Below are 18209 nucleotides of genomic sequence, written 5' to 3'. Positions count from 1 at the left end.
AGGGTTTCCACCATCCCTGTGCTGAGTTCCTGGGTCTGTACACCTGCTGTGCCCATTATGAGGGGTTCCCACCATCCCTGTGCTGAGTTCCCGGGTCTGTACACCTGCTGTGCCCATTATGAGGGGTTCCCACCATCCCTGTGCTTAGTTCCCGGGTCTGTACACCCGCTGTGCCCATTATGAGGGGTTCCCACCATCCCTGTGCCGAGTTCCCGGGACTGTACACCCGCTGTGCCCATTATGAGGGGTTCCCACCATCCCTGTGCTGAGTTCCCGGGTCTGTACACCTGCTGTGCCCATTATGAGGGGTTCCCTCCATCCCTGTGCTGAGTTCCCGGGTCTGTACACCCGCTGTGCCCATTATGAGGGGTTCCACCATCCCTGTGCTGAGTTCCCGGGTCTGTACACCCACAGTGCCCATTATGAGGGGTTTCCACCTTCCCTGTGCTGAGTTCCCGGGTCTGTACACCTGCTGTGCCCATTATGAGGGGTTCCCACCATCCCTGTGCTGAGTTCCCGGGTCTGTACACCTGCTGTGCTCATTATGAGGGGTTCCCACCATCCCTGTACCTGGTGGTTGTAGTGATATTGCTTCGTCTGGTTGTTTTCCAGTATTGCAGTACCATGTCAGTGTGTATTGGGGGTGTTGTATTGGGGGTGTTGGTGTGTATTGGAGGTTTTTGGGGTGTGTTGGGGGGATGTTGGGGTATATTGAGGTGTTGGTGTATTGGGGGTTGTTGGGGGGATGTTGGTGTTGTATTGGGGGTGTTGGTGTTGTATGGGGGGTTGTTGGTGTTGTATGGGGGGTTGTTGGTGTTGTATGGGGGGTTGTTGGTGTTGTATGGGGGGTTGTTGGTGTTGTATGGGGGGGGTGTTGGTGTATGGGGGGGGTGTTGGTGTTGTATGGGGGGATGTTGATGTGTATTGGGGGGTTGTTGGGGTGTATTGGGGGGTGTTGGGGGTGTATTGGGGGTGTTGGGGGTGTATTGGGGGTGTTGGTGTTGTATTGGGGGTGTTGGTGTTGTATTGGGGGTGTTGGTGTTGTATTGGGGGATGTTGGTGTTGTATTGGGGGGTGTTGGTGTGTATTGGGGGTGTTGGTGTTGTATTGGGGGGTGTTGGTGTGTATTGGGGGTGTTGGTGTTGTATTGGGGGATGTTGGTGTTGTATTGGGGGGTGTTGGTGTGTATTGGGGGTGTTGGTGTTGTATTGGGGGGTGTTGGTGGTGTATTGGGGTGTTGGTGTGTATTGGGGGTGTTGGTGTTGTATTGGGGGGTGTTGGTGGTGTATTGGGGTGTTGTATTGGGGTGTTGTTGTATTGGGGGGGGGGGTGTTGGTGTTGTATTGGGGGATGTTGGTGTTGTATTGGGGGTGTTGGTGTTGTATTGGGGGGTGTTGGTGTTGTATTGGGGGTGTTGGTGTTGTATTGGGGGGTGTTGGTGGTGTATTGGGGTGTTGTATTGGGGTGTTGTTGTATTGGGGGGGGGGTGTTGGTGTTGTATTGGGGGGTGTTGGTGGTGTATTGGGGGGTGTTGGTGTTGTATTGGGGGGTGTTGGTGGTGTATTGGGGTGTTGTATTGGGGTGTTGTTGTATTGGGGGGGGGGTGTTGGTGGTGTATTGGGGTGTTGTATTGGGGTGTTGTTGTATTGGGGGGGGGGTGTTGGTGGTGTATTGGGGGGTGTTGGTGGTGTATTGGGGGGTGTTGGTGGTGTATTGGGGGGTGTTGGTGGTGTATTGGGGGGTGTTGGTGGTGTATTGGGGGTTGTTGGGGTGTATTGAGGTATTGGAGTGTCGGGTTGTATTGAGGTGTCAGGGTGAATTGGGGTGTGATTGGTGCTCACGGTCATGTTGTGCAATGTTAATAAAGAACGATATTATAATTATTAGACACTCAGTGAATGTATAATTATATAGAATCCGTTGTATAATCTGTATAAAGTCTATAAATAGTCTCCTATAGAATGTATGTTGGGGATGGGATCGGTGTCTGCGGTTGGCTCGCACAGTGGCGGTCGTGTAGTGCAGTGTTAATAAATATAATAAATATAAGTATAATATTAATATTTAATAGAAGTATAATAATATTGTGTGTAATAAATGATAACAAACAGCCATTGTAGAATATTAGTATAGAGAATGTATTTTGGTGAGGGGGGCGGGGTCAGATCCGTGTCTGCGATTAGCGCTCACAGCGGCGATCATTCTGCCCAGCGTTAATAAATATAATCTAATTGTGTTGTCTGTAATATATAAATAAATAGAGATTATAGAATATAAATAAATATTAGAGAATGTATTTTGGTGATGGGACTGGGATTTGTTACCTCTGGCCCAGTCCAGCTGGCAGTCCCCCCAGTCCACCCCTCCCCTCCCCCCTCTGTCCGGGGAATTCTAGGAATGACATGTACACTCGGCTCGCTCTCAGCCGTCTCTCTTACTTTTCCTTTTGGTTTTTTAGCCTGTAATCAGCAGTCTGGTATGGCAAAAATGTCCGGAGCCTCCGCTCCCCTCCCAGGACCTCCCTGCACTGACATTGCAGCTTCCAGCGCACACATCGCACACTGCAGTGTTAATTTCGTCGACTAAAACCGACTAAAACGTTTTCGTCGACTAACACAATTCAGATGACTAAAATACGACTAAAACTAAAATGGCATTTTAGTCAAAAGACTATAACTAAAACTAAATCGAAATTTGCTGCCAAAAATGAACACTGGTGCTCAAAGCATAAATAATAACATATTAGATTTTTCACTCCAGGACCAGCAGTAGTATATAATGAGTTTGTAAATTGTAGAGAAATGCTTAAATAATGCATTACAAATTACAATTGAACTACACCCATTCCATTATAGATGAGTTTTAGTCGACTAAAATGTAGGGCGTTTTAGTCGACTAAATACGACTAAAACACTTGCAGAAGACTAAAATGGGACTAAAACTAAAATGCCATTTTAGTCCTAAGACTAAAACTAAATTGAAATTTGCTGCCAAAATTAACACTGGCACACTGGTGCAGATTTCTGCTCAGATCTCTGTGGACTGTTCAGCGTGCTGATTGGACCGGGTGGGAGTAATCAATGGGGGTTATTAGTGTATAGGGAGGCCAACCATAGACAAATAACAGTGAGGGATCCAGTGGTGGGATCTGAATCATGTCCAGTCCTGTGTGAGTGATCAGGGTACATGGGTTGGTGAGGGATCCAGTGGTGGGATCTGAATTGTAGTCAGCCCCCTGTATAATTGATCAGGGGATGTGGGATCCAGTGCTGGGATTTGAATTAATATCCAGTCCTGTATTAGTTATCAGGGGATGTGGGTCGGTAAGGGATCCAGTTCTGGGATCTGAATCTTATCCAGTCCTGTATGAGTGATCAGGGGATGTGGGATGATGAGGGATCCAGTGTTAGGATCTGAATCTTATCCAGCTCTTTGAATGATCAGGGGATGTGGGATGAGAAGGGATCCAGTGCTGGGATCTGAATCTTATCCAGTCCTGTATGAGTGATCAGGGGATGTGGGATAATGAGGGATCCAGTGGTGGGATCTGAATCTTATCCAGTCCTGTATGAGTGATCAGGGGATGTGGGGATGGTGAGGGATCCAGCGATGGGATCTGAATCTTATCCAGTCCTGTATGAGTGATCAGGGGATGTGGGATAATGAGGGATCCAGTGGTGGGATCTGAATCTTATCCAGTCCTGTATGAGTGATCAGGGGATGTGGGATGGTGAGGGATCCAGCGATGGGATCTGAATCTTATCCAGCTCTTTGAATGATCAGGGGATGTGGGATGGTGAGGGATCCAGTGATGGGATCTGAATCTTATCCAGTCCTGTATGAGTGATTGAGGGACGTGGGATCTAATGCCAGGATCTGCGGCTTTGTTCCGATTCTCATTGATCGGCTCAGACCCGTCTTCTCCTTCTGCTGATCAATCAATATTATCAATAATTTGTGGTAAAAATAGAAAACTCTCTTTGCAGGATGATTTCTTTGATCTGTTCCTGTCCAGGATCCCTGTGATCTGTAGCATTGGGAAGAGGGACCTCTGCTGACCTGAAGCTGTAATAACCGGCTTTCTAGGATGGATCCAGTTATCAGATGAAATCTCTTTGTGTTTCCTGGAGTAAATGCTGCTCTGATCTCCCTCCAGTGCTGCTCTGATCTCCCTCCAGTGCTGCTCTGATCTCCCTCCAGTGCTGCTCTGATCTCCCTCCAGTGCTGGTCATGTGACTGCACGGAATCGCTGGTCATGTGATCTGTGAAGAGGAAGTGGATTGCTCAAAAATCAGAAAAGATCTGGCCAGACGTGGGAGCAGCACTGGGGGGAGCAGCCTTTACCCCAGAAAATGTCGTCTTTTCCATCCTGGTTGATGGCACTATGTTGTGTTGAATCAGTGGAGTTCCTCTTTAATCCCCGCACCCCCCTTAGTTCGGTAACATTGATATCCTGAACACATTGTAACATTGTTTCACCATTAATAGTTTTGTGTTTCTTTTTGTGTCTTGCAGTGCTGTGTGCGAAGAATCTGGTGAAGAAGGATTTTTTCAGTGAGTACCACTGTAGTTCTTTGTGGGGGCCCAGAGTGTGTGGTTTTGGGAGGGGGACCACAGCCAGATCACTGGTGGGGGGGGGAGCATGGAAAGTTCCTTTATATACTGTCTTGCCATTGAATCGGTCCTGGGACAAGGTCTTCTAACGCTCCTGGCACACATGCCAAATTGCAACCCCCCCCCCCCCTATGAAGTATGAGTACTATGCGTAAGCAAAATCCCCCCCCAAAAATGGGGGGGAATGTATGCTGACCCTGAAGCATACATTCCCCCTCCTCCCAGTACAAATCTTCCCCCTGCTTGAATTCCCCCACCCAGCACAAATCTTTGCCTCCCCATACCCCCCCCCCCCCATTTTAATTTAATTTAAAATGACTCCTCATAGCACTAATCCTCTTCCCCCTGAAATTTCCCCTCCAAGCACAAATCCTGCCCCCACTCCAAATCGTCCCCCTTCCAGCACAATCCCCCCCCCCCCCCAAAAAATAAAATTCCCCCTCCTAGCACAAATCTCTTACCCCTCAAATTCCTACTCCGAAAAACTCCCCACTCCAATCACCCCCCCCCCCCAGAACATATTCTCTTCCCTCCTCCGTCCTAGCGAAAATCACCGCCATCTCAACAAACTATCAAGTACCTGATCAGAGGCCGAGGTGCCGTGGGGGCTTCCCTTGTGGCTAAGTGCAAGGCACCCCCTGGAGGTACCCGAAGGAACAGGGGTCGCCGTCTGCGGCAGTCTCCGGTGAAGAGGTGACTGCTGAGGTGGTAGACACGTGGTGCGTGCTGCAATGCAGGTTGCCTTGAAGGTGACCAGAGGAGGTAGCCAGGCGTGAGACAGGAGCGCGAGGTCAAGGTCAAGCCAAGGGGTCAAACACAGTTTATCAACCAGAAGAGGAGTCCAAAGGAGCAAGCCAGGGGTCCATACATGGGAACAGCAGACTGGGGCAGAGTAGGTAAACAAGCCGGTGGTCAGAGCCAGGAGGAGAGACAAGACAGGTGAGACAAGCCAGGCAGGTAACAGGTAATCCAAAGAGGAACTCACAGGAAAGCTGAAGATCATCCAGCAACTAATGGCTGCAGCAGGCTGGTTTAAATAGGCCACTGGGCGCCAACAATCAACGCCTAGGCATTCGCATATGCGCACTGGCGCATGAACCAAGGATGTGGGTTCGCGCATGCGCACTGGCGCATGAATCTTCGCCAAGGATGTGGGTTCACGCATGCGCACTGGCGCATGAATCTCCGCCAAGGATGTGCGTTCGCGCATGCGCAGTGGCGCATGAGTCTTTGCCAAGGATGTGCGTTTGCGCATGCGCACTGGCGCATGAATCTTCGCCAAGGGTGTGGGTTCGCGCATGCGCACTGGCGCATGAATATTCGCCAAGGATGTGCGTTCGCGCATGCGCAGTGGCGCATGAGTCTTTGCCAAGGATGTGCGTTTGCGCATGCGCACTGGCGCATGAATCTTCGCCAAGGATGTGGGTTCACGCATGCGCACTGGCGCATGAATCTCCGCCAAGGATGTGCGTTCGCGCATGCGCAGTGGCGCATGAGTCTTTGCCAAGGATGTGCGTTTGCGCATGCGCACTGGCGCATGAATCTTCGCCAAGGGTGTGGGTTCGCGCATGCGCACTGGCGCATGAATATTCGCCAAGGATGTGCGTTCGCGCATGCGGCGCTCGCAAATTGCTATGCGCCATTGCATTCGTCTGAGGAGTCCAGAAGATCCAGCTCTCTTGTGGGAAGATCCCTGACACAAACACCCCCCCCCCCCCCTCCAATCTCCATGTGGTCCCCCCCCGCCCACCTTACATGATACCACAGTGCCCATGGCAGCCCACCCCTTGTCCCAGCAGTGCATAGAACTATTCCAGCCACTCTCCGCTGACATTTAACGGACCGAAAGTGGCAGAACATTCTGTATGTTGTCACTCTTCAAAGATAGGGGTCACACCAGCTTCATCCTTTCCAAAGAAATCTCTAAACGGCTGGTTTCTTTAGTCTCTTCCGGGGTTTTTGGGATGGGTCGCTGGTAGAAATTTCTGGGTGGTTGGCGTCTGTGTGACCAGCCTGGGATAAGAGATGTAACATATATTTTGATGTAGCTGCATGTGTGTGACTTGTGTGTTCAGCTGGAAGGCCGGCTGCGTTATCTGCCTTCTCTCTCTTTCGCCCCAACTGCAGGGCTCCCGGATCCTTTTGCCAAGGTGGTAGTGGATGGGTCGGGGCAATGTCACTCTACGGACACGGTGAAGAACACCCTGGACCCGAAGTGGAACCAGCATTACGACCTGTAAGTCCTCCAGGAAATCTCACTCAGCCTGATCGTTTCATTGGTGGGGTAGGTGGCAGGGGAAGGGGATGAGAAGTAGGCAGACAGAATGGCTAAGACTCGCTCTTCCTCTGCTCAGGGTGTTTGGCATAAATTATCAAAAATAAACCGAAAGTTGAAACCAGAGATCAGCAAATATTGTAGGCTTGTTATGGAGACCGCTCACTGCTGCACTCTTTCCTTGTGCAGGTAGACCGGTCTTGTCTCCACCCCTTCCTGTAGTTTTCTGCTGGTAGCCTGCAGTGGCTGGAGAATGCTAGGCCCCTCCCACAGCTTTGTCCTCTCTCCTTGTGCAGTGAGACTGGCCTTGTCTCCGCTGCCTCCTGTAGTTTTCTGCAGGCAGCCTGTAGTGGGTGGAGCCTGCTGTGCCCCTCCCACAGCTCTGCTCTCTCTTTGTGCCCCTCCCACAGCTCTGTTCTCTCTTTGTGCCCCTCCCACAGCTCTGTTCTCTCTCTTTGTGCCCCTCCCACAGCTCTGTTCTCTCTCTTTGTGCCCCTCCCACAGCTCTGTTCTCTCTCTTTGTGCCCCTCCCACAGCTCTGTTCTCTCTCTTTGTGCCCCTCCCACAGCTCTGTTCTCTCTCTTTGTGCCCCTCCCACAGCTCTGTTCTCTCTCTTTGTGCCCCTTCCACAGCTCTGTGCTCTCTTTGTGCCCCTCCCACAGCTCTGGTCTCTCTTTTTGTGCCCCTTCCACAGCTCTGTGCTCTCTCTTTGTGCCCCTCCCATAGCTCTGTGCTCTCTCCTTGTGCAGGGGGACTGGTCAGGTCTCCGCCCCCTCCTGTAGTTTTCTGCAGACAGCCCGTAGTAGGTGGAGAATGCTAGGCCCCTCCCACAGCTATGTTCTCTCACTTTGTGCAGGGGGGCTGGCCTCGTCTCTGCCCCCTCCTGTAGTTTTCTGCAGGCAGCTTGTAGTGGGTAGAGCCTGCCCCACAGCTCTGTGCTCTCTCTTTGTGCCCCTCCCACAGCTCTGTGCTCTCTCTTTGTGCCCCTCCCACAGCTCTGTGCTCTCTCTTTGTGCCCCTCCCACAGCTCTGTGCTCTCTCTTTGTGCCCTTCCCACAGCTCTGTGCGCTCTCTTTGTGCCCATAACATACATTTAGGTTATAGGTTTGAAGTAGTTTAGGTCTAAAGCGATCAGCTATAACCCAGTTATTGTTTTTTTCTTTCAACCATTGATTCTCTTTCTGATGAAAGCAATCCGAGCAGCTGATAAGCCGCTGGATCGCTTTTAGAAGCAGCGGGAGGGCGGTACCCCCCTCCTGCTGCTCATCTCTATTTCTCGGGCCTAATGTTCTCACCAGTGAGCCTGATAAACAATCCAGCAGTTTTGTATGGCTGGACACGGGTTAGAAGACCCCAGATCATCTCTCCTCACCTCTATTATCTAGTACACATGTCAGACACAAGGCCCATGGGCCGAATCCGGCCCTCCAGGACTTGTCATGTGTCTCTCGCATCCAGTTTTGCAGCTGGAACATGGTGGAACTTCATTCCGCCACCTCCTGCTTCCACATTCTGCTCCGATTTCCTCTGTCACTAGGAAACCTTGGAATCCTTCTTTGTTTACAAGGGATAGCTTTTCTCTCAGCGGCCCCCAGATCTAACAGATCCCTGCCTGCATTCACAGCGGGGACACATCTTCAGAATCTGATGGAGAGAATGATCTCCCAGCAAGGCGAGGCAGAGAGACCAAGGCGAGGTACTAGAGCCAGTCCAGGTGGGGAGGGGTTGAGGTTGCACACTGCTGAACTTTGTGCTTTGTACATAGCGCACCTCTAAACCCTGCATTTTGTACATAGCACTACCCTGAACCCTGTGCTCTGTACATGACACACTCCTGAACCCAGCGCTCTGTACGTGACGCACTCCTGAACCCAGCGCTCTGTACGTGACGCACTCCTGAACCCTGCGCCCTGTACGTAGCGCACTCCTGAACCCTGCGCCCTGTACGTAGCGCACTCCTGAACCCTGCGCCCTGTACGTAGCGCACTCCTGAACCCTGCGCCCTGTACGTAGCGCACTCCTGAACCCTGCGCCCTGTACGTAGCGCACTCCTGAACCCTGCGCCCTGTACGTAGCGCACTCCTGAACCCTGCGCCCTGTACGTAGCGCACTCCTGAACCCTGCGCCCTGTACGTAGCGCACTCCTGAACCCTGCGCCCTGTACGTAGCGCACTCCTGAACCCTGCGCCCTGTACGTAGCGCACTCCTGAACCCTGCGCCCTGTACGTAGCGCACTCCTGAACCCTGCGCCCTGTACGTAGCGCACTCCTGAACGCTGCGCCCTGTACGTAGCGCACTCCTGAACGCTGCGCCCTGTACGTAGCGCACTCCTGAACGCTGCGCCCTGTACGTAGCGCACTCCTGAACGCTGCGCCCTGTACGTAGCGCACTCCTGAACGCTGCGCCCTGTACGTAGCGCACTCCTGAACGCTGCGCCCTGTACGTAGCGCACTCCTGAACGCTGCGCCCTGTACGTAGCGCACTCCTGAACGCTGCGCCCTGTACGTAGCGCAACCCAGAAACAACTGGCCCTTTGAGGGCAACCATACTGGTGATATGGGCCACTATGAAATTGAGTTTGGCACCCCTGGTGATGGAGGACCAAAGTGACGTCAATCTGTCACCTCCTATTTGTCAGATGTGAACAACTTTTTTTTTTTTATATGCTTTTAATGGTAGATTAGAGATTTAGGGGACTTGTAGACCCCAGATGTCTCCATAAAAAGTACATGTCATCCCTTATTTCTATTAAAAGGGTTGTTTACATTTCTTGCAAGCAAGAAAACAGACAGGCAGGGATTTTGGGAACCCAAGAGTGGCCATTCAGATCCAGGAACTCTGGGAAGTGCAGAAATCTCAACTCTAGAGCCCCCATGGGGGAGAAGAAATCATTCGGTGCATCTCTGCCAACCACTGTGACATCGGTTTTGGGTGGAGTGCCAGGATTTCCCATACATGGCTCGTTCATGCCCATTATTGGGTCACGGAGGAGCTCAGACACAAAAGACCTGAAACTGCACAGAGCCTCCGAGGTGACATCCCGTATGGTGCAGGGAACAGGACAGTGGAGGTATTGTTCTCCGACCCGCCAGACCGGCCTTGTCTGCCACACAGAGCAGACCGGTTCCCCCAGTTCCTGGATAATGTCCGGGTTGTGTGATCCTCCCGCACACACGCTGTGAACAGTTACAGGGGTATCATCTGATTTCATCTACCTATTAAGCCGTTTCTGTGTAATGAGGAAATCATAAGAATGAACATGGCACACGTGCTGCCCTGTAACTGGGAGACCCGATACATGGGACCCCGCCTGTATGCGCTGGAGGTTAAGGTACCCTGATACATGGGACCCCGCCTGTATGTGCTGGAGGTTAAGGTACCCGGATACATGGGACCCCGCCTGTATGTGCTGGAGGTTAAGGTACCCCGATACATGGGACCCCGCCTGTATGTGCTGGAGGTTAAGGTACCCCGATACATGGGACCCCGCCTGTATGTGCTGGAGGTTAAGGTACCCAGATACATGGGACCCCGCCTGTATGTGCTGGAGGTTAAGGTACAGCGCCGCCCCTTCCAGTAGAGCGGAATAATACAGATTTTTTGTTTAAAGAAATTTCAGTCTTTTTGCTTCCCATCTGCAAGGGGGGTGGGATATGGACACAGGACACCCTCTTTTCATTGACTGCTCCTCTTCCAGAATTCTGTATGTGTATTATCATTTACATCTCTGTAGCTTGATAAAGGGTGACCCCAGAACACTCTTGAAGGGTGACCCCAGAATGTTGGCTTTGTGAAGGGTGACCCCCCCAGAATGTTGGCTTTGTGAAGGGTGACCCCCCAGAATGTTGGCTTTGGGAAGGGTGACCCCCAGAATGTTGGCTTTGGGAAGGGTGACCCCCAGAATGTTGGCTTTGTGAAGAGTGACCCCCAGAATGTTGGCTTGTGAAGGGTGACCTCAGAATGTTGGCTTGTTAAACGTGACCTCCTGAATGTTGGCTTGGTAAAGAGTGACCCAATAATGTTGGCTTGGTAAAGGGTGACCATAGAACATTGGTGAAGGTTGACCCATGTATTTTTGCTTGGTAAAGGGTGCCCCCTGAATGCTAGCTTGATAAAGGGTGCCCCCTGAATGCTAGCTTGGTAAAGGGTGCCCCCTGAATGTTGGCCTGGTAAAGGGTGCACCCAGAATGTTGGCCTGGTAAATTGTGCCCCTGGAATGTTGGCCGGATCAAGGGTGCCCCCGGAATGTTGGCCTGCTAAATTGTGCCCCCGGAATGTTGGCCGGGTCAAGGGTGCCCCCGGAATGTTGGCCTGCTAAATTGTGCCCCCGGAATTGTTGTCCGGGTCAAGGGTGCCCCCGGGAATGTTGTCTGGGTCAAGGGTGCCCCCGGGAAGGTTGTCCGGGGTCAAGGGTGCCCCCGGGAAGGTTGTCCGGGGTCAAGGGTGCCCCCGGGAAGGTTGTCCGGGGTCAAGGGTGCCCCCGGGAAGGTTGTCCGGGGTCAAGGGTGCCCCCAGACCTGTTGACTTGGTAAAGGGTGCCCCCAGACCTGTTGGCTTGGTAAAGGGTGCCCCTAGACCTGTTGGCTTGGTAAAGGGTGCCCCCAGACCTGTTGGCTTGGTAAAGGGTGCCCCCAGACCTGTTGGCTTGGTAAAGGCACATATTGCAGCCAGTATCCAATGTCTTTCTGCATCCATATCTTGAAGTGGACACTGCCCACCTACTATTCTGCCACTGGAGCGAAGTGCATTGCCACCACCATAAATGGAGCTGGAGAACCCCTTTAGCGTTCCTCTATGATGGAACATATTTGTTTTTAAAATCAGGTTCCCCCCCCCACAGATAAACATTACTAATTTTACATTGTACTGGTCTTCCCCTTGAAATTAAGAAATCCTCTTCTTTGCTTACATGATCACGGGACGGCAGGGGTCTTTCCTCCACCTGAACTCGGGGGAGGGAACCGAGGGGGGCACCATATGTTTAGCAGCTTATGGGATACGTGTCCTGTGCAGATTGTCAGTGAGGGGGCGGGGGGGGGGGGGGGGGTTATCTTTGATGACAACACTGATAACCCTCCCTCCTCAAAGTGCTTAGCAACACAGCCCTGTAGTCCACACAGCTGCTCAGGGTGACAACCCGGCAATGAATTTACCCCAGGCTCTTGAGCATTGTCACCCTGCAGGAGGCTGAGGTAAACGGGGGAATGCAATTGACGAGGTAAAGTCCTACTCAGAATCCTTTGTGACTTATTAAACCTTCTATTTGTTATGCTGTCCCCCGGGATACGTGGATCTGTGTTAAAAACAACTGGCTGCTCTTCCCTTGGAGATTGTGGGGGTTCCGCACGTGAAGGGTGACCCCAGAATGTTGGCTTTGTGAAGGGTGACCCCAGAATGTTGGCTTTGTGAAGGGTGACCCCAGAATGTTGGCTTTGTGAAGGGTGACCCCAGAATGTTGGCTTTGTGAAGGGTGACCCCAGAGTGTTGGCTTTGTGAAGGGTGACCCCAGAGTGTTGGCTTTGTGAAGGGTGACCCCAGAGTGTTGGCTTTGTGAAGGGTGACCCCAGAATGTTGGCTTTGTGAAAGGTGACCCCTGATTGTTGGCTTGGTAAAGGATGACTGCAGAACATTGGTGAAGGTTGGCCCAAGAATTTTGGCTTGGTAAAGGCTGCCCCAGAATGCTGGCTTGGTAAAGGGTGGCCCCGGAATGTTGGCTTTGTGAAGGGTGACCCCAGAATGTTGGCTTTGTGAAGGGTGACCCCAGAATGTTGGCTTTGTGAAGGGTGACCCCTGATTGTTGGCTTGGTAAAGGGTGACCATAGAACATTGGTGAAGGTTGACCCAAGAATGTTGGCTTGGTAAAGGATGACTGCAGAATATTGGCTTTGTGAAGGATGACCCCAGAATGTTGGCTTTGTAAAGGGTGACCCCAGAATGTTGGCTTTGTGAAGGGTGACCCCTGAATGTTGGCTTTGTGAAGGGTGACCCCTGATTGTTGGCTTGGTAAAGGGTGACCATAGAACATTGGTGAAGGTTGGCCCAAGAATTTTGGCTTGGTAAAGGATGACTGCAGAACATTGGTGAAGGTTGGCCCCAGAATGCTGGCTCGGTAAAGGGTGGCCCCAGAATGCTGGCTCGGTAAAGGGTGGCCCCAGAATGCTGGCTCGGCAAAGGGTGGCCCCAGAATGCAGGCTCAGTAAAGGGTGTTGCTCAGGGTGACAACCCTGCAATGAATTTACCGCAGGCTCTTGAGCATTGTCACCCTGCAGGAGGCTGAGGTAAACGGGGGAATGCAATTGACGAGGTAAAGTCCTACTCAGAATCCTTTGTGAATTATTAAACCTTCTATTTGTTATGCTGTCCCCCGGAATACATGGATTTGTGTTAAACACCTGGCTGCTCTTCCCTTGGAGATCCTGGGAGTTCCCGGGGGTTCCTCGTGTAGTTTCCGGGTCAGCGTCAGTCCCTGGAAGCGGCTCCAGCACAGACAGTGTGGCCTGGCTTGGCACGCACATATTTAGCTGAGTTTTATTTGGTGCCCCGGTCAGACCTGCTCGAGCCGGAGAGTCTACAGGAATGTTTGCCGGGAGATTACTGGGGATTTGCTTGCTAAAAAAAAAAAGGGTTTATCTTGGCGCTGGACCTGTTGGGAGGCTTGTGTGTTTTTTTGTGTTCCCGATTGGGCGAACTTGGTGTGCCGGAGAATTAACACAAGACTGCATGAACCAACCGTGGCACGTCTCAGATCTCCTGTATCCTGACCTGAACTCTGTTCCCTGAGCCCTCTGCCTGGGCTCTGCTCCTAGGGCACCACCCTGTACACGTTCTGTGTCCCCAACAAGACCACCACAGGGGGGGCAGGTTATATGATCGAGGTCACGGCATGGATTGTGGAACGGTAACACCCCCTCCCGCTTCAGGATTGGTTGCTGCTTGCTTAAAGCTTAACGCTAGACAGTTAATGACACTCATTTTATGTACTTATTAATATATTTAGAAATTTATGTTCCCAAGTCTGTCTTGAAATCAGCCTGTGAACACACAAGGAAATAGAGCAAGTTCATCAGTGTGCTTCTGCTCCTTTATTGCTTAATCACAGGTTGGGCAGGTCATGAACCAGGCTGTGGTGTCTGGTAGGCGTGTCTGGATCACAAAATTGGCTGAACACCAATCCTCTTTCAGGAAATCTCCTCTGTACTTTTCCTGTGGCATAGCTCTTTGGGCTGGAGCTCAACTTTAAAGATCACAATTAATGTTAGGCAATATATAAACTGATGGGCAGCCTCCTCCGCCGTGACGTGACCCGGGGCAGCCCCCCTCCGACGTGACCCGGGGCAGCCCCCCTCCGCCGTGACGTGACCCGGGGCAGCCCCCCTCCGCCGTGACGTGACCCGGGGCAGCCCCCCCTCCGCCGTGACGTGACCCGGGGCAGCCCCCCCTCCGCCGTGACGTGACCCGGGGCAGCCCCCCTCCGACGTGACCCGGGGCAGCCCCCCTCCGCCGTGACGTGACCCGGGGCAGCCCACCTCCGCCGTGACGTGACCCGGGGCAGCCCCCCTGTGACGTGACCCGGGGCAGCCCCCCCTCCCCTGTGACGTGACCCGGGGCAGCCCCCCCTCCCCTGTGACGTGACCCGGGGCAGCCCCCCCTCCCCTGTGACGTGACCCGGGGCAGCCCCCCCTCCCCCGTGACGTGACCGGTGGGGCAGGCTCCTCCCCCGTGACGTGACCGGTGGGGCAGGCTCCTCCCCCGTGACGTGACCGGTGTGGCAGGCTCCTCCCCCGTGACGTGACCGGTGGGGCAGGCCCCTTCCCCGTGACGTGACCGGTGGGGCAGGCCCCTTCCCCCGTGACGTGACCGGGGGGGCTGGCTCCTCCCCATGACGTGACCGGGGGTTCTGGCTCCTCCCCGTGACGTGACCAGGGAGGCAGGTCCCTCCCCCGTGACTTGCCCGAGGGCAGGTCCCTCCCCCGTGACTTGACCGGGGGCAGGCCCTACCCCTGTGACTTGACCGGGGGGCAGGCCCCTCCCCATGATATGACCGGGGGTTCTGGCTCCTCCCCCGTGACGTGAACAGGGAGGCAGGCTCCTCCCCCGTGATGTGACCAGGGAGGCAGGCCCCTCCCCTGTGACTTGACCGAGGGCAGGTCCCTCTCCGTGACTTGACCGGGGGCAGGCCCCTCCCCCCGTGACTTGACTCATGGCAGGCCCCCCTCCCCCGTAACGTGACCCAGGGCAGCCCCCCTCCGCCGTGACGTGACTTGGGGCTGCTCCCCTCCCCCTTGACGTGACCCGGGAAGGCCCCCCACCTCCGTGTAGTGACCGGGGAGTCAGGCTCCTCCCCCGTGACGTGACCGGGGGGCACGCTCCTCCCCCGTGATGTGACCGGGGGGCAGGCTCCTCCCCCGTGACGTGACCGGGGAGGCAGGCTCCTCCCCGTGACGTGATCGGGGAGGCAGGCTCCTCCCTGTGACGTGATCGGGGAGGCAGGCTCCTCCCCGTGACGTGATCGGGGAGGCAGGCTCCTCCCCCGTGACGTGACCCGGAGGCAGGCCCCCTCCCCCGTGACGTGACCCGGGGGCGGCCCCCTCCCCCGTGACGTGACCCGGGGGCGGCCCCCTCCCCCGTGACGTGACGCGGGGGCGGCCCCCTCCCCAAGTGACGTGACGCGGGGGCGGCCCCCTCCCCAAGTGACGTGACGCGGGGGCGGCCCCCTCCCCAAGTGACGTGACGCGGGGCGGCCCCCTCCCCAAGTGACGTGACGCGGGGCGGCCCCCTCCCCAAGTGACGTGACGCGGGGCGGCCCCCTCCCCAAGTGACGTGACGCGGGGCGGCCCCCTCCCCAAGTGACGTGACGCGGGGCGGCCCCCTCCCCAAGTGACGTGACGCTGGGCGGCCTCCTCCCAAAGTGACGTGACGCTGGGCGGCCTCCTCCCCCGTGACGCGGGGCGGCCTCCTTCCCCGTGACGTGACCCGGGGGCAGCCTCCCCCTATTACAGGCGAGGCCATACTACTGTATTGTCATCTCTCTTGTACTGTCCTAAGCTGATCATACTCAAATTTTGGCTAATTCCCATTATATTGTCTGAAATTCAAACACTTGTTGTCACTGTCGGCACTACCAGGTGAGCAAACTTCAATTTGAAAAACTAAAGGAGGCAAGTAGAAAATAGTTGTGCAACCAGTGCCTTCGTCCAATCAGATGCAGCCTCTATTTGGTTAGAGGCCGACACTGCTGTTTGTAGTATGGATGGAGGAATCTAATGATATCTCTCCTTCAGGCCTGTGGATGAGGTGTACAAGTGTGTGGCTAGAATTAGTCTTTGGTGGTAGTGGTGGTGTAGGCAGATGTGGTCAGGGTTGCAGGTTTGGGGAGGTCCTTAAATCGATTCAGATCTGCAATATCCAATGTTCTTTTTGCCTTCCTTGTGGTGTTTTCTTCTCCTGGTGTCACTGAATGTAATCAGTAACATAATACAGTGGTGTCCATCTCCTCATTCTCTGTTCTCATCTCCTCATTCTCTGTTCTCATCTCCTCATTCTCTGTTCTCGTCTCCTCCTCAGGTACATCGGGAAGTCGGACTCCATCACCATCAGTGTATGGAACCATAAAAAGATCCACAAGAAGCAGGGTGCCGGATTCCTGGGCTGCGTGCGGCTCCTCTCCAATGCCATCAACCGCCTCAAAGATACCGGCTGTGAGTAGACGGATTGCCGTATAGTGATCAAGTGACACCATCTGTGCACCAATCATGTGATGTCAGGACCTGTAGTCCTTTGGGGGCGGGGCTGTAAGTAGACTGAGTGCTGTGCACTAATCTGTGATGTTAGGACTTGTTCTTCGGGGGCGGGGCTGTGAGTAAACGGTGTGCTGCTGTGCAGTGATCATGTGACTTCAGCTGTGCACCAGTCATGTGATGTCAGGACTTGTAGCCCTTTGGGGGGCGGGGCTGCGAGTAGACTGCTGCAGTGATCATGTGACACCAGCTCTGAACCAGTCATGTGATGTCAGGACTTGTAGTCCTTCAGGGCGGGGCTGTGAGTAAACGGTGTGCTGCTTTGCAGTAATCAAGGGACTTCAACTGTACTCCAATCATGTGATGTCAGGACTTATAGTCCTTCGGGTGCGAGGCTGTGAGTAGACAGAGTGCTATGCAGTATCATGTGACTTCAGCTGCCCACCAATCGTGATGTCAGGATTTGTTGTTTTCTGGGGGGCGGGGCTTTGGGCTTTCATCTTCCACTTAGCCTTAATAGTGGTCTTGGCTGAAGTCCATCTTCATGATCAATGCCCAGTGATTGGCTCCTGCTCGGATCTGTCTGACTCTCTTCTCTCCTATAGATCAGCGGCTGGATTTATGCAAGCTCGGCCCAAATGACAATGACACCGTTCGGGGGCAGATAGTAGGTAAGTGCACTCAAGCCATTGGATGTCAGTTGTCTCTGACCCAGAACAAGGATGGCAATCCAGGAGTTCTGACTTCACTTCCTACATGCTGGTTCAGGTCCATGACTGGAAAGCACTGAAGGCAGGGAAGTAGCATCGCAGGCAGGCTTTTGAGTTTTTCAAGGAGAAGGGGGCTCGGTTATACCATTACAGGTTCCCTTTAAATTACACACCAGGCTTCATGAAATATTACACTTTGGTTGGCTATTGGTGGCCAGATGCAGAATTCATCCTCCATACCCCTCCTGCAGGGCATTGTGCCCACCCCCTCGGAGCGGGTTTCTGCAACTCCATAGTTGGCTCTGATGACCTGTCTGCAGGTAGGTTGGAGAATGAATGGGGGGGAGGGAGAATAGGTCCTCCTTCCACTGACAAGGGTCACCTTGGTGGGCTGCATCAGGAATGCTAGATATTAGGGGCTCGGTGGTGTTCCCAGTTTATAGGTCACAATGACATGGGAAGGGGCGTCGCAGAGACTGGGTGAGACTTTCAGAAGAAGAGGTGAAAGAAAAGCAGAGCATATGGTTATGTTACATAAAACCTCATCCTCCTTCTGGTGAGGATAGTCCTCTTGGTGGGCGAGGTCTGGAATACTTGATACTAGGGGCTCGGTGGTGTTCCCAGTTTAGTGGCCACAATGGTATGTGAAGGGGTGTCACAGAGACTGGGTGGGGGCGTCGCAGAGACTGGGTGGGGGCGTCGCAGAGACTGGGTGGGGGCTGTCAGGAGATGAGGTGAAAGAAAAGCAGAGCATGGGGTTATGCTATATAACATATCTTCCTCCTGCAAGTCAGGATAGTCCTCTTAGTGGACGGGGTCAGGAATATTAGGGGCTCGGTGGTGGTCCAAATTTATAGGCCACAATGATATGTG

At 53.6% G+C, this 18209-nt stretch overlaps 1 protein-coding gene across 4 annotated transcripts in view; it reads left to right on the top strand.

Moving 5' to 3' along the window:
- Positions 1 to 18209, top strand: part of SMURF2 (SMAD specific E3 ubiquitin protein ligase 2) — a 111186-nt gene that overhangs the window by 43375 nt on the left and 49602 nt on the right. For 2 of the 4 annotated variants that reach the window (XM_082272100.1, XM_082272098.1), the window contains exons 2-5: positions 4516 to 4554; positions 6742 to 6850; positions 16454 to 16587; positions 17232 to 17297. In XM_082272100.1, the coding sequence (XP_082128226.1) occupies positions 4516 to 4554; positions 6742 to 6850; positions 16454 to 16587; positions 17232 to 17297 (348 nt within the window). Of the gene's footprint in view, positions 1 to 4515; positions 4555 to 6738; positions 6851 to 16453; positions 16588 to 17231; positions 17298 to 18209 lie in introns of all 4 variants that reach the window. The other 2 variants (XM_082272099.1, XM_082272097.1) reach the window with 1 other exon arrangement.

The sequence above is a fragment of the Pelophylax lessonae genome (genome assembly GCF_965119305.1).
Source record: "Pelophylax lessonae genome assembly, chromosome: 11".
Lineage (NCBI taxonomy): Eukaryota > Metazoa > Chordata > Amphibia > Anura > Ranidae > Pelophylax > Pelophylax lessonae.
Note: the sequence above shows the minus strand (reverse complement) of the source record. Positions and strands in the feature narration are given on the sequence as shown.